The sequence below is a fragment of the Rhagoletis pomonella genome, unplaced genomic scaffold (assembly GCF_013731165.1).
Source record: "Rhagoletis pomonella isolate Grant_MI unplaced genomic scaffold, Rhpom_1.0 Rhpom_scaffold_00010, whole genome shotgun sequence".
Taxonomy (NCBI): Eukaryota; Metazoa; Arthropoda; class Insecta; order Diptera; family Tephritidae; genus Rhagoletis; species Rhagoletis pomonella.
In genome coordinates, this window is record NW_023458564.1 from 3,920,855 (window position 1) to 3,945,713 (window position 24,859).

At 36.3% G+C, this 24,859-nt stretch overlaps 1 protein-coding gene across 1 annotated transcript; it reads left to right on the plus strand.

The window, feature by feature from the left end:
- Positions 1-7,853: 7,853 nt before the first annotated feature.
- LOC118746397 (zinc finger protein rotund-like) lies at positions 7,854-16,304 on the plus strand. The gene is made up of 5 exons (XM_036480257.1): positions 7,854-8,342; positions 8,440-8,556; positions 11,928-11,966; positions 12,730-15,568; positions 15,664-16,304. Exons 1-5 carry the CDS (start codon positions 7,854-7,856, stop codon positions 16,302-16,304), a joined length of 4,125 nt encoding a protein of 1,374 aa, XP_036336150.1.
- Positions 16,305-24,859: the final 8,555 nt, after the last annotated feature.

Genomic DNA, 24,859 nt, shown 5'->3' on the forward strand with positions numbered 1-24,859 from the left:
AAGCACAAATACATATGTAAACATATGTATATATGTTTAAGTACAAATGCCTTAAATGATCATGAAAATGTGGCGTGCTGTGGTCACCAATTCACAAATATACATACTTATATTTTTATAATATATGTAAATACATTGCAAGAAAAAATATATAGCATACCCGAGCTAAATTAAAAATACCATAAACAACAACCAATTATAGCTGCTCCCCTTTGTCGGTTAAGGGTTTGGGCCAGCCGGTATGTAACACATAGACGGCGCTTGGCTAAAATTAGCAATAGCAGCAACAACAACAGCGATAGAGCACAATATGCAGAAATAGCAGCAAACGAATTAATAGCTTAAAGTCACCTTACTTGCGCCTCCTCTCTTTCTCTAGAACAAATTCAATGCAGGAGGGTGAGAGCGAAAGTGCAAAAAAAAAATAATAAGAAAATCCTTACAGCTTATAAACACATTAAGTGCAAGTGTTGGGAGCAAATGAAATGACTAAGGTGAGAGAGGTGCGAGGCATCTAGTACCGGCATATATGTATATTTATAAGTATATGTACATGTGTATGTAGGTAGAGTGGTTTTTATAAAGTGGCAGACTGCTTGCCAAATGCATGAAATCTACGACACTACCTTCCGCAACAGATTCGAAATTGTGTGCATACTAGTTGCCCAAGTCGGCCCAGCCGCAACCGAGCAGCATACTGCAACAATTGGCAAATAGCTTCCAGAGCTTTTGGTAGTCTCACTAAAGCTTTTTGGCACCCCAATGCAGCTGTTGCGGATGTCAGCCACCTCGTACCAGTCACCACCCCACCAGGCAAATGATAAGAATAAATGCGCTGCACTCACTCACTCACTCACTCATGAGGCGCCATCAATGCATTTGAGTTACTTCCTTGTTGTTTGAGTTAAATTATGCGAGTGCAAGAGTGTTGAGCAGTTTTTTGTGTAATTGTGTTAGTATATGCGTGAGGGGTGCTAAAAAAATGGGTCAGTAGTGGATGTGCATGGAAATTGCAATTGTAATTGCACTTGTAATTGCACTTGCGCTTATAACAAAAAAAAAAACAGCAACAACAAGAACATTTTGAGTTTCCGCATTGGCATGCATTTATACTCAACTTTGCGTGAGTAACGTAGGCATGGAGTACTTAGATGAGAAAATTGCCATTGACAACAACAAGCAAATAGTTTATAAACCAAAGCTATGCTGAAATTTTTAGCCGCCGATTATCCTTGAATTTTTGTTGTTCTAGAAATTAGGCTCTTCCCTACGGTGGCCGTTCCGCAACTCAGCAAATATTTTACTCAATTTGACCGCTCGGCAACTGCTCGCAGACAAACGCTCGACCAAACAACCGCTCTGCGGCGCGGCTGGGTGCTGCTGCTCATCGGCTACACACACACTTTAGTGCATTTTTAGAATGCAGACTCGCATGTCAACGTCGAGCTGCAGAAGCGCATAATCAAGAATTTTATTTTAAGGGAACGTTAATAAGAAATTTTAATTATTTTATTAAGCAAAATATCAAGAGTATATACTTATGAAAAAATTTTTTTTACAAAAGAAATTTTCATAAACCATTTATGCCTCTATAAGCATTGTGCCGTTGTAAAAAGTAAAAGTGCATACAGGCTAAATTAAGCAGGATAAAATGCAATAAGGCTGAAAAAGTACAAAGTGCAAATGCAGAAAAGAAAAGTATTCATTGGGGATAAGAGTTATTTCGTATGTGAAAGCAAGCAACCCAAAGTGCAAGAAAATTTTATGTACAACTAAAATTTATGAAAATTTTAAAGTTCACAGCAAACGGAAACATGCATACGTCGAGTACAAAATGTCCAAAAATATAAGCCAAAAGCGTTAAGAAAATAAATAAACTCTAAGTATTCACACTGACATAAAGTAGCGAAAATTATGAGCGAATTTTAAGCACAAAAATATTACGTTTAAGGTAAAAGTGAAATTAATTTCCATCGCAGCCTTGAAGCAAACCGAATGAGATTAAGCGCAGGCGGCAAAGACGGCGAATGCAAATCAAACAAAAACTGAAAAATCATAGAATGCCAAAAACGGCAAAAACTATTCATATATATGTTTGTTCGAACGAACAAATGAGAAAAGCAAATTGAAAACTTTTAATTGAGTGAAAATTGAGCACAGTGAAGAACAATGATTTTCATGTAGGTAAGTCATAGAACAAAATTGAGAGCTTAATCAACAGCTTGGCTGCAATGGCACATGCAATTAACGAAAGTCAATTTCACGCCTTCTCGTATTCACATGAAAGTGAAAATATCGCCTTTGTGCAAAGAAAAAGTGAAAATAAAAAATACTAATTTACATACATACATACATACATATGTAGGTGCATATATACTACATTCTTTGTCACAAAAAAACAAGTGACATGTAGAACGCAACAAAGAGCTTCGTAAAACTAAAAAACCACTGTACAACAAATACCAACAGCTTGGTAGGCAAATATGCGCTGAAACAAAAAGTTACTCATACGACGTGTAGCATGCCACAACACTCTTAGTAGACTGGTAAGCAACAAGGGCGAAGGAGTTTACGTTTTTCATTATAACGATAACTTAAATACAATTAAATCAATACAATACATTTTTAGAGTGCCTTTAAAAATATTACAAAGTGTTTTTATCCTACATGTGTACATCGATCTAATTCTATCTCCACACCATTCTGCCTACTTACTTTCACTTTTCATCGAATTCTGTTGCATTTAACAAATTCGGTGCGTCATTTATTTTTACCTTCGCCGTCACCATTTTGCACCGAAGAAACACACAACCATACCTATTCCAAATAATTTTAAATACAACCTGTCTATCGACAGACACCGGTGGCATACCGCATGCAAGAATAAATTAAGCTATAGACTACACACACCTACATACGTACATGCATAAGTACGAGGTTACGGTATTGTTTGTAGCAAAATCAAGTACGTAACCTCTAACGAGGTTACCAAATATTGCACAAGCTCCTCTCTTCAGCCGATGGTGCAGCAGCACTTGAGAGCGTCCAACGCTGTCGTCGGAGTGCAATTCCATGAGTTTCGAAAGTGACCAGATATGCAAGCGTTTCGACATTGAAAATGGCACAAGTCAAGGAACGCTGAGTTGCGAGCAATATATATATTTGAGTAAAGTGTGTGTATGTATGCAAAAGAACTCAGTTCTAACGTTTGTCGGTGGAAGTCTCAATTTGAGAGGAGATAAATAGAAAAAGTCTAAAGTAGTTTGAAAAGTTATTATTTAATAACAAAAAATAGACTATTAAAGTCTGACGCTTTGGCATTTAGAGCGAATCAAAGAATCGTTTAAGTAGATTACTCGTAGACTCAAAAACAAACGATCCCAGTCGGTAAAATGAACTACTTAAATACTTTCAGGTAAGGCTTTTTCAATAAGATCTTCTCTTCCGAATCAATTTTAGAAGATCTTTGAATAGCGCTTCCATTTACACGCAGAACAGATGTTATGTAAAGGAAAGCAATCTCGATAGCCGTGTCGGTTTGTACCTAGAATCAATATAACTTTTACTGCGCTTCAAAAGATCAAAAAATAAGGTCCCCTAGCAGGCCTTTTTCATTATTTTACCGACTGACATGTCTCTTCCTCATATTCGCAAATGAATGTGAATATCCGTATACATACATACGTATACATATAATTTTCGAAAATACATAGATATGCACATTCTACGAATATACGAATAAAATAAGCAACGTGAAAAAGTGCAACAGTGGTAAATTATTTGCACTCACATGGTCATGGACAAACACGCACACATGCGATTGATTCCAAACACACTTAAAAACCTTTTGAGCACTCACGCATACACTTCTATACATGCATAATATTGCAAAATTTACAGCTGCGATAAGATAAGGTGGCATGATAAAGAACTTCAGGCGCAAGCGGAAGGGGAAAAGCTTTATGGCCATGTGTGCGTATGTACGTGTTTTTCGAGGGCAACGTATGTATGTATGTCGAGTATGTATGTGAGTCAAAGCAGATGCGTCAATTGCACATACATACATGCAAGTTTATTTATAACACAATCAAATTGCTTAGATATATTATACATATATGTATATAAACGCATGCATCTGAGACTGGTGGCATGTGTGCAACTAGGAAATATGTATTCTTTTTATTAATAGTTACCAATTGGACGAGTAAATTATTAGGGGCTTTGGCGAAGTAGAATTAGCTACATATGGGAGATAAAAATATATACATTCGTACATACATACATAAAAATAAAAGTAAAAATAAGTAAATTTAATTTTCTTTAATGAGCTAAGAAGCAAATGAATTTTTTTTACTCTTTTAAACTTTTAAAAATTAAAATATAATTTAATTAAGAAAAAGAATTAATTTAAAAAAAAAGCATAAAATAAGTTTCAAAAAACTAAATTAAAATAAAAACTATATTTTTATACTATATACAAAATCTAAAAATAAAAAAATAGTCACAAAAAAAATTAAAAAAAGAAAAATATTAATACACAAAAAAAAAGTATAAAAACTTAGCTGACAGAGACTGTTCTATGTGTACTCGGCCATTGCGAATGTTGGAGCGATGCGAGCTAAATGATAAACCAGTACCTTCTCCCAAAATAGATTTTCACCACGAGTAGTGAATGAGAGCTTTTTGCTAAAGCTTTTGTGCTGGAATAGCAAAAGTCTTTAGTGCTATCTTGCCATATGTCTTCCGTTTGTCTTACGAAATTGCCCTGTTAAAGAAAATTTAGACATTTCCATGCCGAATTTTCACTAGGCATTGAAATGACAAAAAAAAATTGAGGCATTTAATAAATGCCTTTAGAAAATTAATTTAATGACTTTTTTGATACTTTCATTATACATTTATAACTTTAAGACAAGAAAGACATTACAAGAAAAGAAATTATAAAAATGGCAAGAATTTCGAATTTTGACACTTTAACCAAAAATTGCCAAAAATTCTGACGTAAGGGAGCATTTTTGAGCGCAAAAAATCTACACGCCACATACCTACCCATTTGAGAAATATGCCTCGTGTGCATTCGGTTAATAAATTACGCACTTATTTCAGTTTTCATAAAACGCAATAAAAGTTGCCGAAAAATAAATTTAAACCGTCACTATTTTGAAGCTATCCACTCCCAATATTTCCTCTTGCTAAAGACATTTATTGGCAAAAACCTCGAAAAGTAAGTTTTTGTTTATAAAAACTGAACTATCCAAAAACTTCCAACTGTGTCCGTATCACGAATAACAACTGTTGAGCTTAAATTCTTTAAAGAAAAACGATTAATGGCGAGAAATTCGATCACGATGTGGTTGAGTTACTGAAGTTTCCACAAAAGCTGCATTTAAAATTATCTAGTGAAAAATTGCAATAAAAATGCTGTTTTTTTTTTGAACATGCTTCACATAAGACCTATGAGATTCCTGCTGTGACTGCTAATTTGTTTTGTCTTTATTCTATGGTGCATTCTAAACCACTGCCAACTCACACACAGAACTGAATACGTTTCTGACGTTGAAGGTCACCATTATTGCAATATTTATTTTTCCGCTTCTCCACGGCTGGCCTGCTATCGCATATGATGCCATTAAAACCAATTTCTTTATGGCGCTTCTGTTCACTTCTCCTTCTAAAAACTAAAGAGAATACGAAACGGTCCTGCTTTGCTTTCAGTAAATACTTTTGTAGTATCAAGTGTAAGTACAAACAGAAATCAATATGTTCCCCCCAAAAATACTTTGAAGTTGCTCAGAATAGAAACAAACAAAGCATTAGCTATGACGACAGCTTAACTAAGTAAAAGTAAAATTACAACAACAACAGAATCCGCCAAACTGTCAGCACTACTACTACTTATTGAGAATTTATATTTTACACCTATGAGTGGATCAACTGAAAGTTCAGCATTTAGCTTTTTATTTTGCTCACAAAAACCCTTTGACGTAGTGCTTCCATTTCCATTTTCTTGTGCTCTCGCCACCCTACTAGCATATATCATACATACATACATAAGTACATATCTAAGTATGAATGTACGCATATGTGCACATGCATTGGTATGCAGTCACTTGGCTACTGGCTCTTAAGTGGGCAGCGTCAATTATAATTTGCATGCGAAAATAGCGCTGAGTGGGAGAGGAAAAAAGGGCAATTGTTCGGCTGAGAGTTGCCGGCAGGGTGTAGTGGGCAATGCTCAACAAAAGGAAAATGCGAAGAAACGCGCTAACCTTGGCATTTAATACAATTAAATTATTATTATTTTTGCTGGATGAAGCTACAACAACTTTTCATCGAAGAAAAGGCAAACTGAATAAAAGTTCATAGCAAATGCTTCTTTTTGAATAGCAATATTGCGCTCTTTTCACACAAACGTCATTGGTGCACAGTTAGCTTTGCTGTTGTAGTTCAAGTTTAAGGTTATCGAGCGCACTTATATGTATGCACATATGTATGAGTGTGCGCGCGGGACCTTCAACTTAAACCTTCTCCGCTTTGAGGGAAGTATTCACGCCTTGCTGCGGCTTAGTCTAATAAAATGGAAATATGTATGAAAGTCAGAACGAAATTATTTATGTATAAAATTTAGTTGATTCGACCATATTCAAGAAATTAGTGAGAACAATATTAACCTTCCATCAAGGAATTTTTGAAAAGCTTTCCCCTCATATGTATTTCAATATTTTTTATGTATGAGTGACTTTTTTCAATATTTTTAGTTTCGTAAATATTTCAAAATTTGTATTTCAACTCTACGGCTCAAAGCCTCAGTATAAAAATTGTGTAAGTTTTTTTTTCAATCTACTAAAGCTTTTTCAAACAGCTTTCGTTTGGAATCAATTTCGTAATATTTCATTTATTTTTAAATTTTTAGTCTTAACTTTTTGGATTGGTCATAACGCTAGTGGAAAATGTTTTTAAATCAAAGATTAAATATCTTTCGTTTGATACTAAAATTGCAATATCCTCTTTAAATATTTTTTCCAAGCTAAGCCTTCTGAATTATTTTGACACCCCTAATGTACACTTCATTTACTTTCTCAATTTAATTGAATTAAAATTTTGAAACATGTGGCAACCTCTTTAAAAAATTTTCCAATAAGCGTTCTTAAATCTTATTAGCTCGATATCAAAATTGCAATATATTGTATTTAATTTTTCTATCAATTTAATTAATAATTAATGTTTCAGGTGGCAACTCTACATTTTTTTATTGTTTATAGCGAAAATATTGAGAAAATAACTATTATATTTTTTACTGTTTTTCTTATATGTGCAACTTCTTTTGTTGTTGTTTTTTCTTATATGGTGTATTATATGGGCAAAAAGTAGTCTTCAGATTTTAGACCATAACTATGGATCTACTTATCGGATAGCAAACAATTAAAACTTAAAAATGCTCCACAAATGTTTTAAAAAAACTTTGAAAATTTCATCCAAATTTTGCCAGTGTGTTACCCCACTTTTGCAACTTTACTTTATATATAAGAATAAGAATATTCAATACCTTAAACATATTTTATTAAGTTTTATTAAAAAAAAAATACAATTTCTGATTTGAGGTTTTCTTTATTTTTCAGAATAACTATCTACTTAAGAAATTTGTCTAAAAAATTAAAATTTATTCGTTGACCATCGAGAATTGCATTCCCCTGAATAATTGACCAACAGCAAAGTACTACACTTTTCATCAGGCTTACAAGGACGCACGAAAATCTAAACACAAAATATATCTATGCATCAAACTTCTTCACATTAAATAAAACAAAATCCTACTACAAAATTAAGGAAACTAAATCAATCAACTACGCATAATGAATGTGCAACTAACGCAACAATCAGCCAATGCCACGCTGAAACATTGCAGCAGCAACAACAATAGCCACAGTAGCAGTAGCAGCAGTCAAAGGCGAAGCCACAACAACACTAACAATATGAACACCACCACCGTCAACACACAATCACAACAACAACAACAGCCAGCCAGCAATCGCACAATGTCCACAGCAGCGACGCCAACATCTACGCTGGCGCATAGAATTCAGAGTCCAACGTCACTGCCGCCCACCGCCTCGCCAACGACGGCGACAACGCAGACAGCCAGTGGCGCGCGCAGTCCTTCGCCGGACGGCACACAGGATTACGATGTGACGCGCATGCGCGAGGAGGACTTTGAGCGGCTGGCCGTTTACATAGTGCCCGATGTGCAGTGCGAGCGTGGCGTGCCAAATCGGGCAGATCGCACGCTGCCACGCAGCCTAACACTAAAACCTTCGATGGTTTTCTCAACGCCAAATGTTAAGGTAAGCGAACTAGAGGAAAAATGTAAAGAAATAATTCAAATGGTAATAAGAAAAAATTTCAAATTCACGAACTAATTTGTATTTTTCATTCCTGCAGACTGAAGGAGTTTGGAGCACAGGTGTCATACCACGAGGCACACGTTTTGGCCCCTTTGAAGGCGTTCCAACTCCAAATTATCCCAACGATAAGAATAAGGCGCGCTATTTTTGGCGGGTAAGCATACAAATATACAAAAACTACAACTGAAAATACAAATACAACTAAATCATCGTCACCAATCAAATGCATTCAAATGAAAACACTGAAGTGAGAGTGTGTGCATGTAAACAGGGTGTTTGTGTAGTAAAGAGAAAATGGATCATACACACGATCGTGTAACATTGAAGCATTGAAAAGCACTGAAGCCATATATATCATCATTCATGCAGTCGCTATCAGTATATTGATCCAATATTATTACTTTTTTTTGAGAAACATTTAAAAAATTTAAAAGAATTTGTGTGGCAATTACAACAGTGCTATCTTCTCCTTCAAATCGTCGCCAAGAATTACAAAACTCGATTTTTTAGTAACCAGAATACTGTTTAATATTTTTATTATCAATTGCTTCCAACAATTTATAACTAATTTTACTAAAATTAAACTATATTTTATATATGTTTTAATAATTTTCGATATATACATAGCACAAAAAAATCAGCGCCCGATTTTAAGTACCTGATATGATTTCCTCGTAAAAAAAGTTTTTTATTTTTGATACCAAAGTGGCATAACAATTTCATCGGCGGTCTATATAAGCCGGAACTATGTACTGTCCTTAATGCAATTTTCGTCGATTTCACTCGAAGCTGATCAACGCTTCCGAGCCATACTATTTAAGTGAGAAAGGTTTAATAGATCAACTTCTAGATTAAAGATTTGGTAAAGATTTTCCAGCATAATTGAATAAAACTGATTAGTTTAGATTAGTTAATTTATTTCAATTTATACATGTGTATATTAGGGTTATTCAAAAATCCATGTGAAAAAAGTAAAGTCCGAATTTTATTGCTCTTAGGATTGTTCTATATCGAAAATCTATAATACCCCTTTTTTCGAGATCAAAAAATCAATATGGGGAAAGAACAATGTTTCGGGGAAATTGTATAGAATTCATGAAAAGCAATAGTTTGCTATCGGAAAGCTTTGTTTATTTTCAGGAGAATTCCAATAATAATACCAAATTATTTATTTTACCATTTCCTAATACTAAAGATTTTTTATGGGTCGCCCCATTGCTTTTTTTGGACCTATAATAAATAGTTTTATTAAAAAATTGTTGAGTAAACAATACATATTGATTTCCAAAAAATTGTATACCACTTCTACGAAAAAAATATAAAATACATGGGAAACTTTGAGCGTTTGAGAGACCACTAAATATTTTTTTATTTCAATTAAAAAATCATGTATGTATATGTATTTTTTTATTTAGCACAATCATAGTGCATGAGAGCATTAAAATTCCGAATTTACTTATTTTGGACCACCCTAGTGGCCAACATAAGTAAGAGCTACACATTTTTGAATTGAAATGCATTTGAAAGAAAATATATTTAAAATAGCGTAAAAAGTAAATTAACCCTCTAACGGGTTTTTTTACAATGATTTTAAATCACCCATCATTTTTGTTGTTGGTAATTAGGCAACTCCGAGCAATGTTTCAAGTTTACCTGTGCAAAAAAGTACGCTAGGTGTAAAAACATTTCGACAGTCTGTAGACGGATGACACCAAACTTAGTATTTCGTGCAATCGTTTTTTTCTCAAGTTATCGATATTTGTCGAAATTTTGGGAAGGGCAGGCAAATCGCGCTCTATAAATCCCTCATGCTGCCCGTCCTTTTTGTGTATGTCATAAAACGTGGGAAACGTAAAGAAATAACTGTATGGCCCTGAAGCTTCGTTGAAAATAAACTCAGCAACCTTGGGTGACACTAAATGCAATGGCGTAAACGAACACAATAGAAATATCAAGAGAAGAAAGACCGGTCTACAATTGCTATGATAACTATAATAACTTTGCTAAGAAAAGGAGGCAGTTGAAGACGCTGTTTGGTATCGGCTCAAACTGACACGCATTTGAAGCGCATTATATGAAAGCAGACAAAAAGACACGCCACTAATGAGGTGATCGGGCTGTACTTACTCAATATGTTGTTTGGGTTTTACCATACTCTGTTGTGGGCACCCAATTACAACAAAGTGGCAACAATAGTTTGGCTAATTCGAGCGGCGATTCATCCCCTAAAGATACTTGCACATCTCTCTCGCCTAAATCCCTGCCCACACACCTTATATTTCATAAAGCTTCGCACCAAGTTGTCATATGATCATATAACCCGTGGCTGGCCAGAGTTATTCAAAGGTCTCTTCTCGAACGAAGTGCTTTGAATACCGGCTTTGGGCCATTGTGACTGTTGCCAAAGCGAGTGAAAGAAAACTTGTTGTAGGTAGACTACCACGTCGACTGTTTTGACATCGCAAAAGACGAACTAGTTGAGCCATAAGGTAAACTGGTAGTATTCTAGTTCACAATTAGTAGCCTTGCCTGCAGGACCATTTACATACATAACCCCTTTGAAGGACTCTCTGATTCACGCGCAATGCCTAAAAATATGCAAGAATAGTACTTAGTAAAGTTTCACGAAAATGTGACTTAAGGTATCCACATACTTGTGCGATACTGTCGGTGCGAATCTGTCCCGACAAGAATTACAATAGTGCCGTTCATAGTTTTAAATAAGGAATCTCACACTTGTGCGATTTTGCTGCAGGATTTATTCGAACACGGAGACCGACGCGTTCATAGAAATGAAGAGATTAATAGACGGGTTTTGTAAAATTTAAGCAAAAATGTACGTAAATAACATGTTGATTGTACTAAAGCTAGGAATTTTATTATTTGATGAAAATTATTTTTGGTTTGTTTATAAGATGAAATTTTTCACTGCGCTAACATCGCATAGATGTGTGCGTACTTGCGTTTTCGAAGTAGTAAATTCTGTAGCATCGAAAACGATGCGGATTCGCTCCGACAGAATCGCACAGGTGTGTGGATAGCTTTAGTTTCGATTTTGAAGCTCTGATAAACATTTATATATTTTTAGCTTACATTGTTTAAAAATTAAATGTTTCGTATTATTTTCGTAAAAAAAAAAACCTGTTTTTAATCACCCATGCATAAACATCCCATAAACCATTCATGCTTTTAACATAAAACTACTCAACCATCCATCATCCTTTGACCAGCATACATTTTCGCCATTTTTTTTTCGAGCATACTTATTTACTTACAATATCAAAGTTATTTTATGTACATACAGTAACTGTTTCTAACCGCAAACCAAACCAAACTTTTCAATTTTATTTCATGTGTATTCCTTTCACCAAAACTACCACCACCAACTTAACAAAATAACCAATCAACCAACCATCTAAAAATTCGCATAATCAAACAAAAAAAAAAAACGCAATTTGAAATCGCATTCGCCTCAAAAAATTAATAAATTATAAAATCCAAAAACTAAAATTCGACTCCAATCAGGTGCAGGAAACACGCCACATAACCTACGGGAACATTAAGGTACTATTTTACGCTTTTTAACAACTTTTTACTGCTCCTTCTTAAGCGTTACGAACTTTACTCTCTACATTTTGACACATAAATACTTTGACGCTATATTCTAATTTTTCCCACTATTACTATTTTCTATTCTAACTGTTGTTTGAAACCAACGTATCATTTCATTTTATATAATTTCCGTTAATTAAAACTCAAAGCTGTTTTAGAATGGGCTTCCCGAAAGCCTACTAGACATGTACATAGATAACTACTCCAAACTCCAAATCAAATATGTCTTTTACCTTTAGGAAGTCCACTTGCGACAGCCAAATATGAAACCGCTTATAATTTATTCTTATACTGGTATTGTTTATTGCTTGTTATTGTAACTTTTCCAATTGGTGTTTTGCCTTGAATACATATAAACTTAAGTAAATATTATTTTTAGCGCCAACGTTATTGCCAAATATTGTTGTTGTCATCTTTTTTTGTATATAATATAACTGTGTAAGCGGTCTCTTTCGCAACTTTGTAGTCTGATCTATGAACTTTTGTGTCAAAATTCTTTCATAACCCATAAAACGGTTCACAACGCTCGTCTAAAATAAGGAGGAGGAGGAGGAGGAGTGGAGCGTTTTGAACCGTTTTGTTGCTCGACTAACTCAACTCAACTTGTTTGTAAATATGTATTTTTTGGCTTTATCCCTGAAAACTGACCCAACTCCCCATTTCTTTTCTTTTCTCTTCCTTTCTTCCCCTCAACATTGACGCCTTTCGCCAACAGATCTTCAAAGATGATAATTTCTACTACCTGGATGGATCGGATCGTGCGCAAGCAAACTGGATGCGCTACGTCGCCTCTGCGTACAGTTTGTCCGTGATGAATTTGGTTGCGTGCCAGCACCAAGAAAACATCTACTTCTATACAACACGTGACATTATGCCCAACGAGGAGTTAATGGTGTGGTATTGCAAGGACTTTGCGCGGCGGCTGGGCTACGATGTAGATCCAGAGCGTACGATTTTCGGCGCTTGTAAGCAGGCTGTCGACGAGGATGACGATGCTGAGGCGGACGGTGACGGGGATGAGGAAGAAGCGGCAGCAGCTCCATCGGGCACCGCATTGCTGCTGGGGAACAAGGCGAAGATTAGATCGAATTCGCCGTATTGCATGCCCGCGCCAGAAATACCACCAGAAGTCGCGTATAATCACATCACCTACGTTATGGGCCTGCCAATGCCGCCGCTGCCCGCAATGCCAAGCAACTCGGCGAGCGCAGGCAACCGACGTACCGTCACTCCTAGTCCATCACCGCCCATCTGCCGTGACAACTCAGCCGGCCATATACAACACCTGACTGGCCTACCACACATCCACCATGCCCAGTCCGCGCAACACCAGCCCGTGATGCGGCAGCAAAACACACATCAGCATACACAACACGCCCAGCCGCCTTCACACCTGCCGCAACATCAGCACATCCAGCAGCACCAAACAGTTTTGCATCTCAAACAGGAGCCCGGCGCTTCGGTGATTGTGCGCGATCGTTCGCCGGCGAGTAGCGAGTGTGGCGTTAAGGACGGCAAGGAGGTGGTGGGTTCCCCGATTCCGCACAAAGATCCGCAGTACGAGCATCAGCTGACACCAAACGATGGCAGCGTGCGTTCGGTACGTTCGGACGAGGGCTATCACAGCAACGAGTATCATGAGGATGGTTTGACACCACCTGAGGACTCCAGCGATAGTGAGAGTGAGCATAACTATGTACTGGATTGTTCGAAGAAAGCCATCGCCCCAAAAGAGACTGTCATATCGCACCCACAGAAGGCGGCTGTAGCTGCGGCTGTTGCTGCAGCAGCCGCCGCTGCTAGTAACAACAACAGTGCAAACAGCAACTGTGCGACTGCTCCGGCAGCACCAGCTGCGGTTGTGCCAACGGCCGTTGCCATAGATTGCGCCGACAAGAATGAGTACCGTAAGTTCAAGGTGAAAATGCCGCTCAAATATGAATTCAAAAATAGCAAATGCGCCATTAAGACTGAGGCCATGTGCCACCTCAACAACGCAACTAATACTAATCAAAAAAGCAGTGACGAAACAGTGACGCCAATAGCGAGCACAACCGCCAGCGAAGATGATCTGCTTTCTGCTAACGAGGCTGGAGCAACCTGCACCTCCTCAACACAGCTAGATGAAGAGGCGATGGAAGTGGACCGCCGACCAGGCTCAACCACACAGCAGCACGCCTCCAGCACAGTCATAGTAGTCGACCATGGTCATTCGGCAATCAGTGGCCATTCGGCGCGCAACATTATGCCACTAAACAAGGCATACTATGAGGCCGAAACGAGTTCGCCACCGCCATCAACAACCACGCAATCTGCAGCAGCGGCCGCAGCGACCGTGGCGTACATGCGGTTTACGCCACCCTCCTCGAGCATACTGGAGACAATACTAACGGGGCAGCATCGATTAGAGGCCGCAGCGGCTGCGGCAGCGGCTTGTCGTCAAGCAAACGCAGCCACACCGCCACCTTCATCGCCTACCGAAATGGCCTACTCGTATAAGAAATCGCATCGGTATGGCAATGCTGTCAGTCCCGACTCCAGCTCCAATTTAGTGCAGCCTCCTGACATACATGCCACATCTATGCATGAGACTGAAATGCTAATTGCTTCATCACGCGGTAGCCTCAAAGACGACTGTTCACCACCACCACCACCAGGCCATCACGTGATATTCTCTCCAGCACACGGCGCGCACAGCGCTTTCGTATCAGATGGCCATCAGACGCCTCCATACTCAGCGTATTCACCTTACTCCAGCGGCAGTGTGAATGGCGGTCCGCCGGGTGCAGGTCATCCACTCTCCCATGTACCCACATCCACCTTCCACTCACCGCCACACAGCTCACATTCGCCCTTCGACCGACAATCGAATGGATCCAGCGGATCCACACCCAACCTCCACTTGTTGCAATCTAACCCTCAAATGCTTATGCAACCGCTGCGCATTTCCCCACCACACAGTATGAGCCCTGATGGGAATTCGTGTCCCCGGAGTGGAAGTCCGCTCAGTCCGAATTCGCTGGGTTCACGTGGCTATCGCTCACTTCCCTACCCACTGAAGAAAAAGGATGGAAAAATGCACTACGAATGTAATGTCTGCTGTAAAACCTTTGGCCAGCTGAGCAATTTAAAGGTGCATCTGCGCACGCATTCCGGTGAACGTCCATTCAAATGCAATGTCTGCACGAAGAGTTTCACGCAACTGGCGCATTTACAGAAGCACCACTTGGTGCACACCGGTGAGAAGCCACATCAATGCGATATCTGTAAGAAGCGCTTCTCCTCAACGTCGAACTTGAAGACCCACCTGCGACTGCACAGTGGTCAAAAGCCATACGCTTGCGACCTCTGCCCACAGAAGTTCACCCAGTTCGTTCATCTGAAGTTGCACAAGCGATTGCACACCAACGATCGGCCATATGTGTGCCAAGGCTGCGACAAGAAGTACATCAGTGCATCTGGTCTGCGTACGCATTGGAAGACGACAAGCTGCAAGCCAAACGACCTGGAGGAAGAACTGGCGATGGCCGCGGCGGCGACCTCAGAATGTTTGGGTAAGTGTTAGAGCCGATAGAAGCACGCCGTATGATCCAAAACTAATTAACCCTATCGCTCTTTTTTCTCTTCCCTTCTACTTCGCGCACTACAGATAAAGACCTGCCAGAGCCCGATTCACGCGAAGCCTTCGAGCACTTGCAACACCAAATGCATCCGCACCTGCGACACATGTCTACCGGCGGTGGCTCGAATAGCAACGGCGGTGGTCACCCCTCCCCACCGCGCCTTATCTCTATCAACCCCCACCACCAGCAGCAACAACATCAACAGCAAACGCATTCCCATCTCCAACAGCAGCACGCTGCCATGTTACAACAACACGTTGCGGCCCAGCAACACCTGTCAGCAGCGCCGTCGAATGTATTGCTTAACACCAACGGAAGCCAACAGCATCATCATAGCCATCAGCAGCAGCATTTACACCCGCAGCAGTTACTCCAACAACAACAACAACCACTCCCTATGAAGGTTGCAGGCAAACAACAAATGCATTTGCTGCCACCCGGCACAGGCAACAATAATAGTGCGGCTGCGGGGGCCGCGCCAGTGATGAGTGGCGCCAATGACGCTTACATGAGCGTCTCGCACGCACATGCGGCGGCGGCAGCAGCACACGCGGCTGCAGCGGCGGCGGCGGCACATGCAGCAGCTGCGCACCAACATGCGCAGAATCAGGAGAGCAGGCCGTCGGTGATCGAGTCCAGCCAGCCGATGATAATCGAGTGCACGTAGAATAGTGGGCGTAAAGAAATTGATAGGAGAAATTTTTCCTGTATAAAACTGGAAAGTTGCGGTTGAAGTGTACAGCGGATTTCGAGTTCGTAACAGAGCCGAGCTGAGTTGAGTCGCGCATTTTTCGCGCAACATGCTGAGCTACCCGAGTTGGGGTAGCTGGAATGGCTCCACAAAACCCCAGAAAGAGAAAAGTGCAATATGAAAATGTGAAAGCTCATTTCGAAAGCTTTTGGTGATGGCGCTTTCATTACGAAATTGTCGAAAATGAGTTATTTACAAGCTTACTGAGTTAAAAATAATGGTATTACTAAATTAATAGTCGAACTTCATTTTATAATTAGTGAATTTAATAATTGGTATCTATATACAAACACACACACACACACATACATACATGCAACTAGTTAAAATATACATTTAATGCTGCAAACTCTAATACAAAACCAAGGAAATCACAAATCTACACACTCACCAGCTCGTGTGGAGGCCCGCTAGGCTGTGTGTAAGTTGTAAAGTAAGATGAAACTAAATTTTTCATTTCTTGAAAAGATCTCAAAATTGGCAGCCAATTATTTCGCAGCACATTTATTTTTGATAAAAAAAATTAAGAAGTTAAACAAAATCTATTAAGAGTACCGAGTGTGGCGTAGTAACCGCGAGTTTTATACGCGGCAATTATGCATCTTTGTATGTATGTAGTTGTAATTTGAAAACAAATATGTTATAGTAAATATATGCAAACTAAGTCCTGTTAAGTCTTTATACCCTATTTGTTACATTAACTTTTTGGCTAAGTTTTGTTGTAAAGTGCATTTAAAATCAGCGTTGTAATAAAAATAAAAAGAAAATTTTACATACATACACACGCATTTTAGCAGAAAAAAATCACAAATGAGTTGAGTAAAGTTGCCTTATTTAGATTAACATAGAATAGCGAGTGGTGTCGGCGATGCCATGGAAAATGATTGAGTGGTAATCAAGCAATGAGCGCAGCGAAAGTACAGTTCAATGTGAAAGCTGCAGAAAAAGTGAAAGTCTAAGCATTTTTGAGTGGTGAGTAGGCTTGGCATGCAGTTAGCCCAACAAATGTTCGTACTTTTGAGCAGTTTTGGAAAATTTGTCTGGTAAGAAAGCTTCAGTACGTTAGCCCAAATGAAGTGGCTTAACTAAAATTTTGGCTGCAGCGCTTAAAGTAATGCGCTACGCTTTTCAAAAATTTAGCACTTTCCGTTGGTATTTGTTTTTTCTTAAATACATGTGTGCTTTTGAATCGTTGAGAGTACTTCAGATTTTAACTATCGAATTAAAGCTCAACTAGCTATAACGCCAAGCCATGAAGCCATCACAAGGATCAGCCGTTAAAATCGCTATATAACAAATTTTAAGAACAACAACATTGCATAAAAATTAAAAAAAAAAAAAACAAATTACTTGAAAAAAATGCAGAACACTTTTTGTTTGAGATTTTTATTGTAACTTTTGCAACCAGCGCAAAATTAGTGTATATTTGAAAGTTTAGTTGATAAGTACATTGCATACACTTAGGCTTTACTTCTGCTATAAATAATCGTATACATGCATACATACATATATCTACATGGCTCTGTAGAAAGTGTAGCAAAATGTATGCGCATCAACATAAAACATTGTAAAGCAAAGAAAGTACGAAGTAAGTTAATTTAAATTTACTTGCAATTTTTAGTCTTAGTCAAACAGAAATATTTCAACAATACATACATACATACACACATATACATAAAAACATAAAAACACACATACAATCACAAATATGAAAACACTATTCTACACCAAATCACTTACAAAACAAAACAATCGTATATATGTATATAAAACCATGTGTCACGTAGCGCATGCAGACGTGAACACGTTAGCAAAACTTAGCTGAAGATCGGTGCTTTTTGAACTGTTTCTATTTGTACAATTTTATTGTATTGTATTATTATCAAAAAAAATAAATAAAAAAATAAGTACATATTGAATAACATATGTATGTTTCCAAAAAATTTACGTAACAGAACGAGAACAAGTGTTTATAAGTACATATGTATATATCTGCTTAGAAGAAAAGAAAAATATTGAATATGATTACTGTTACATTATGTATCTATATGTTTAAAAAATACTAAAAATTACAATAATACACATTGAAATATGTACTGATACATTTAATTATTGAATAGTGAATAGTTTTAAAATTGTCTAAGCTTAAAGTGTGCGTCAAATTGTCAAATGAAAAACTTTAAAATCCTCTGGCTTGTAAACATACATACATACATACATACGTACGTACGTAAAAACTTTACTTATACCAAAATGTTTGAAAACAAACAACAAATACAAAAACAAAGTATGAAAAATACTGTTTTCCAAATTCTAAAAATAATTTGTTTTGATTTTTCATTTCGCAATTAAGTAGTTGGATTTTCCATTTCCATGGTGAAATTATACTAGGTGAAGTAATAAGAGCGAGTAGAAAGATTATACATTATCTTATTTGAAAATTTGCCCTTAAAAATTTATGTACTTTGTTATTACTGTGGTCTAATAACAATTTATATGTATGTAAAATTTTTATTGAGCTCAAGGCCAATTTTTTATTTTTTTATTGATAATTGGAAAAAGAAACAACAACTTTTAGGGATAGAAGTTATTGCTGCTATTTCGGAGATCAACACATCTCCTCATCAGACTTCTTCTGGGGCTGTAACTTGAACACACGATTCCGGCCTTCAAAGGCAGCGGTGTTAACCACTGACCTAAGTTGCAAATTAAAAATTTCTATAAGATGGCCGAATATCAAGAAAATAAAGCGAACAAGCTGTTTTATTACTTTAACTACGTGCTTATAATTTCACAATGGGGGTTCCAAAATTATTTATATTTAGTACAGCTTTGACAATTCTTTGGAGAAAGAAATTCGTTTGAAATGGATAATGGCTATTTGCTAATATTTTATTTTTTTTCAGTTTAAAATAAGAAAATACACTGCAGAATAATAATTTTTACCAGATAATAGCGCTGTTACACGATATGTATGCATACGTAAATGATGCTTTTTTGTCAGAAAAGAAGAAAAGACCAACCTATTATATGCAGTGAATAGATATTTGTAGTAACCATAAAAAGTATTCATCCACCATTGCGCAGTAAAGTTTTTTTTTTCACTTATAGTGTGGATTGGACTGTGACCAGACCGTTTTCTTAAAGAATGCCCAACACTTATACCCTGTTAAACACATAAAACATTTCGGCATCATAAAAACATTGACTTAACTGAATGTATTTTTACAGACAAATCTTGATTTTTTTCTGAATAATTACACTGGATCACAAATTTTAATTTTGGTTTTTTTTTCTAAAGACGCCACTATCCAATTTCTATGTAGAATTGCTCGGTGATTCCGAAAATCGGGCTAAATTTTTTTCTATGGATACGTTTTCGAGATATTTGCAATTTACCGTTATTCAGCTTAAAGAAAAAATTGGTTCCTTTTAATCACGTATATCTTACGAACCAGTTTAAAAATCTAAATACAAAATACGGCAAATGAAAGCCAATGAAATTCTTCATAAACCATATATACATCACTTTCCGATAGGACTAATAGTTTCTGGCAAATTAATTAATCATTTCGGTTTTTTTTTATTTTTTATGGAAAAAATGAAAAAATTCAACTTTAACAGAAGAAAATTAAAATAATAACAGGTTCTGTGCCAAATTTTTGCATTTGCACTAAAACCTGTTCTATTACATGAATTGAAGCATGAATTGAGAATTATATGGAAGTTTGGTAATTTTTTTATTTCATGCAAAAGTGCTTCATGCCAAACGCTGGGCCACATCAAGAAAAATTGCGGAAAAAACATTCTCTCTGTTAGAATACCTTTTGAATCTCATTGGTAATACGGTTTACTTATTCTATAGCACCATGTTTCTCACAAAAGCCAAGTTGGTAAGTGCGTATGATATTAGAGTTGTTGTAGGGGAGTAAGCTAATGATGGCGGAGGAGCTGGATTTTTGCCAAGCTTACTTATCATAATCATTTGTGGCCTTTTCCATACTTTCGCAAAGTAGTAGTTTTCAGATGGCGTTGAAAATATTCATGATAAAAATGGGAGCAATGCTTAGTAATTCAATCAACATTTTTGGAGTAATTCGGTTAGACACAGATGACTTTTTTAGACCTAGTGTGTGTATTATATTTTTAATTTCGAATAATGTGGTGAAAACTGGAGTTATAGGTACATTACTGGGTTGAGGTGGGACTTGAAGGTATATTGAAGTCGCGTTGGGATAAAATACCTTCTCAAGGTGTTGTACATAGCAATTTGCAATCTTTTTCTTAGCTTCAGGCCCAAGAGTCATTTTTCTTTCTAAGTATCATGGCAATTTTCACAGGTGGCTTGATGTTTTTATTTTTTCCACAATAATATCTTTTTAGTCGCATTAAGGGAAAGCTTTTCAATGAACTTTTTTTAACTTTTGCTCCTCTTCGTCCCTAAAAGCTTGCTTTAGTATTTTTTCCACTGCTTTGAATTTCAGTTTGGGTTTTAGTTTTCGCAACTGGCGATCAGGAACTCTGCCATTCTCGTCGAAGTTTTCGTTTTTCAATAACGAGTCGTTAGAGCTGGCTGTTGTTTTTTTTTGTTATTAGAGTTTTTAAATGATACAGGCTTGGGTTTAGCTGCTGTTGCAGCTTTTATAAGCAATAAACTCCTCATTCTTAATTTCAATGCTTATTTGCACATGACTGCTTATAAATCTTTTGTATTTCAGCCAATTGGTCTAATGTGATAGGAAAGAGGGAATATTTTCGATTACATATGGCTGCACGTTTAATACCATCATTACTGGTGAGTCATCAAAAGCCAGGTCCACAAGAGTTTCAGCAGTTATTATACTTCTATCGACATTTTTAGTGACTGCAAAATCAATTACGTTAGATATTGTCCCAATATCTTGTCTGCTGCCGCCCTTTTTGGTTCACAAGGCCGGTCTTCTAGTGTACCAAAGAACTATTTGAATAGTTTGTCTGTAATTGAGCAGCTTGGTGATTTTCAGGTCAGTTCCACGATTTTTTACTCAAATTAAAGTGGCTCTAGTGAATGAATGATTTTTTAGCCTCTTTCACACAGGAAATGAAAAAGAAATTTCTTCTATCAAAATTTCTTAAATCAGAATTCAGCTTTGAAGAAAAAATGGTCGTATGCAACAGCAAAGTACTTTTCCAAGCAACAGAAAAAATGAAAAGTACTTCTTGTGATTTTGCGACTTGGGTCCACTTGGCTGTTTTTACAAAACCCTTATTATGGAATCAGAGTAATTACTATTATCACAATTGACTTATTGTGAACGGAATTGAAATGAAATTGCGTCTTCTTTGACTAGGTATTATTATATCGCAATCTTCGTTGGTCATTGTATGCTGCAAGGCTTTTTCAACGTCGAGCTTCTATTGAAATTCTGTTTTCTCTTCGTGACCAATGCTTTAATTTACAATACTGTGTTGATTGGTTAGAACTTGAATGAAAATTACAATTCATGCAACCGAAAGACTGTACGATTTTCTATACAGAGTTAGCTACTTTAGAGAAGCAGTCGATTGGCTGCTCAACTCGCCGAGTCGCCAAGGGAGGTAAACAACTTTGATATCGAAGAAGACGGGCAAAAAAGTTTATGAGGGCAATGCTTTACATTTATTTCACTCACCAAATCGCACCTCCTGATGCTGGTAAGTGTATTGGCAAGACGCTAAATGATTGATGCTCAAACGGTGAGATTACATATCACACCGGATCCTCATTGTCGAAGTTGTTTAGTGTTTCTATTAAGCTATCCAGCTTTTGCGAAGCTACGCAAATGCACCTGACCTGAGGAGCTATAACGTCGCAGTTTCCTTTTGTAGTGGTACCATAAAATATTTATGGTTCAAATGTGCTATGACCTGGGGCAACTGCAAAAGTATAAAAAGTATAAGTATAAAGTAAAAAAAAAAAATATTATAATTTATTTTCGATAATTTTTTATAAAAATGTAGTTCATACATACTGCACAAAAAAAGCGTAAAAATTAAATCTGTAAACTTTGTGCAAAACTCAGGAAAATTCAATAAATTTGCGGTCTAATTTGTAACTTTTTATTCGGATTTTTTAGAAAATTCTAAGTAGGCAGCTTTATAGCCCATTCAATTTCTAATTCTAATTCTTCTATCCTAAATTCTAAATTGAAATTGGTCTTAAAAAGATTATATCGTTGGTAGCCCAAGCTAAATATTTGCTGTTGTGCAAGTTTGTAGAATTTTTCAAAATTGTGTCCAAACTGAATTTGCACGGCTTTCGTTAGACATCAAAAGCTCTATCAAAAATTACTGTACTGTAAAAAAGGTGTTTTTTTTTGTTTAATGGAGATTCTGCAAAACAGAATACTTTCGCAGTAATATACAGTTTTTTGTCTGAAAAAAGATACAAGCGTGATTCATATTTACTTGAGGAGATGAAAGTAGGAGGTTTAAAGTCAAACCAATTCAATTTTCTCAGTTAACATTTGTTGCACTTCTTCTTTAAGAACACTAAAAACTTAGCTTCTTTATTCTCATTCGCACTGCAAAGGCTTTCACGTTATTATTTTTAATGCAATGTAGTTCTTATGGAATGTATGTACATGAAATGCCTTAAGCTAAATTTTTGGGGTTTTCGGAAAGATAAATTCTATTTTCTTTCTCCAAAATCGTTAAGGTCTGCTTACAATCTTCACATTTTTGTTTAAATAGTTAAGCCATACCTTTGTTAACTTAAATAGGCAAATATTTTATTGCCAGAAATATTTTGAGCAAAAAGATAATTGTCTCCTGTTTTCTAAAACTCTTTAATAATCATTAAAAATCTTAATTTCACTCTCCTAAATTCATAGCATACTAAAGAAATAAAATAAGCACAATAATGAAAAAGTAAAAAAAAAATCAACTGCGATGAAAAATAAAATAAATTTTCTAAATATTAGTAATAGCAACTAAATATAAGCTTACACTATGAGGCTGATTAACTTAAGTATTTAAGCATTAAGCAATAACTACTGGATTTACTTAGCTTCTAATGGCATATTATACATATTTATACATATACTTTTAAATTATAAATATTATTAGTTTAAAGGTGAAAATGCTTAGTAAAAACGACACGAGTGTATCCGAGTGTGATAGAGGATAAGCAAAAACACATTTAGCAAAAATCACTGTAAGAAGAGAAACACCAATTTGCATTAGACGCTGAGAAACAGCAAATGATAATACATACTCGCACATAAAACACATACAAAATATACGTGCACAAATGTGTGTGACTTGTATGTAACGAAATGTTTTTAGTTTGTTTGCTGCCGCATTTGTTAGTTAATTTCTTCGGTTTACATTCAATATTTAATTTAAACTAAATTTTATTGTGTATTGATGTTTGTTCCAGCAGTGATGTGTCCGCATGTGAATGTATATAAATTTTAAAATTAAAATAAATAATTTGCCTATATCTGAAAATCATTTGGAGTTATGTGTTTTGATTTATTTATTTTTTCTTCCTTTTTATTGAGCTGAATTTCTTTTGTACATATTCTTTTTACAGCTGCACCTAACTCAATCAACTACGAATATTCGTAGTGACGAAACGTCATGATTACATTGGCGGCAGAGTTGCCACATGTTTTTTTTTTCTAAAAATAAAAATTAATTTCCAGGAAAAAACGTGTATTTTGGACCAGAAAACTATAACGATCACAAACGAACAGAGTTTTAAAAAAATTAATGTTTATGATATTCGACAATGAAGTTCGGTTTCATTATTCTTCGTAAATTTCTTTGTTAATTTTTTAAACATTTTATTCGTAACCTCAAATTTAATACCTCCTAAAGCATTTTTTTTTGAGAAATCTTTCGTTTTTAAATTCATTACTTACTACTACTGACTGAGTATATGAAATGTTCTCGTGTTAAATTAGGTGTAATTTGTTTCAATAAAACTCAACATTAGCCAAAAACCTAGAGATTCTGATATTTGTTTTTGTTTTATGTTCAAACTAAACCTTAAACCTCTGGAGCTTGGCACCCATATTGTGATACATATTGCAATTACCTAATTTCCTTAATTCAAATTGAGTTTGGATTTTTAAAAATGTGGCAACTCTAATTTTTGTAGTTTAAAAATGAGGTCCGTTCAAAACCATTTCCATTGATACCCATATTTTAATAATTCATTTAACTTATTAATAATTTGAATATGACTTTTTAAACAGGTGGCAGCTTTCTTCAAACACCTCCAAAATATTCTAAATGTTCAAACTAAATTTTTTGTAATACCATTTCGTTGGACACGCATATTTTAATATATCCTATAGCTTGTGTATAATTTAATTTACTTTTCAAAGCCATTTCGATTGATGGTTATATTGTATTAGTTCATTTAACTTAATAAATTATTTGACCTGAATTTAATATTTTAACAGGTGGCAACCCTTTCTTTCGTTTTAGTATTGCATATAACT

Bases quoted from the DNA above. Each gene is read 5' to 3' on its own strand.
- LOC118746397 (XM_036480257.1), top strand. From the start codon at position 7,854: ATGAATGTGCAACTAACGCAACAATCAGCCAATGCCACGCTGAAACAT. The intron at 8,557-11,927 runs GTAAGCATACAA...GACTCCAATCAG, and splicing joins AGGCGCGCTATTTTTGGCGG to GTGCAGGAAACACGCCACAT. The intron at 11,967-12,729 runs GTACTATTTTAC...TTTCGCCAACAG, and splicing joins TAACCTACGGGAACATTAAG to ATCTTCAAAGATGATAATTT.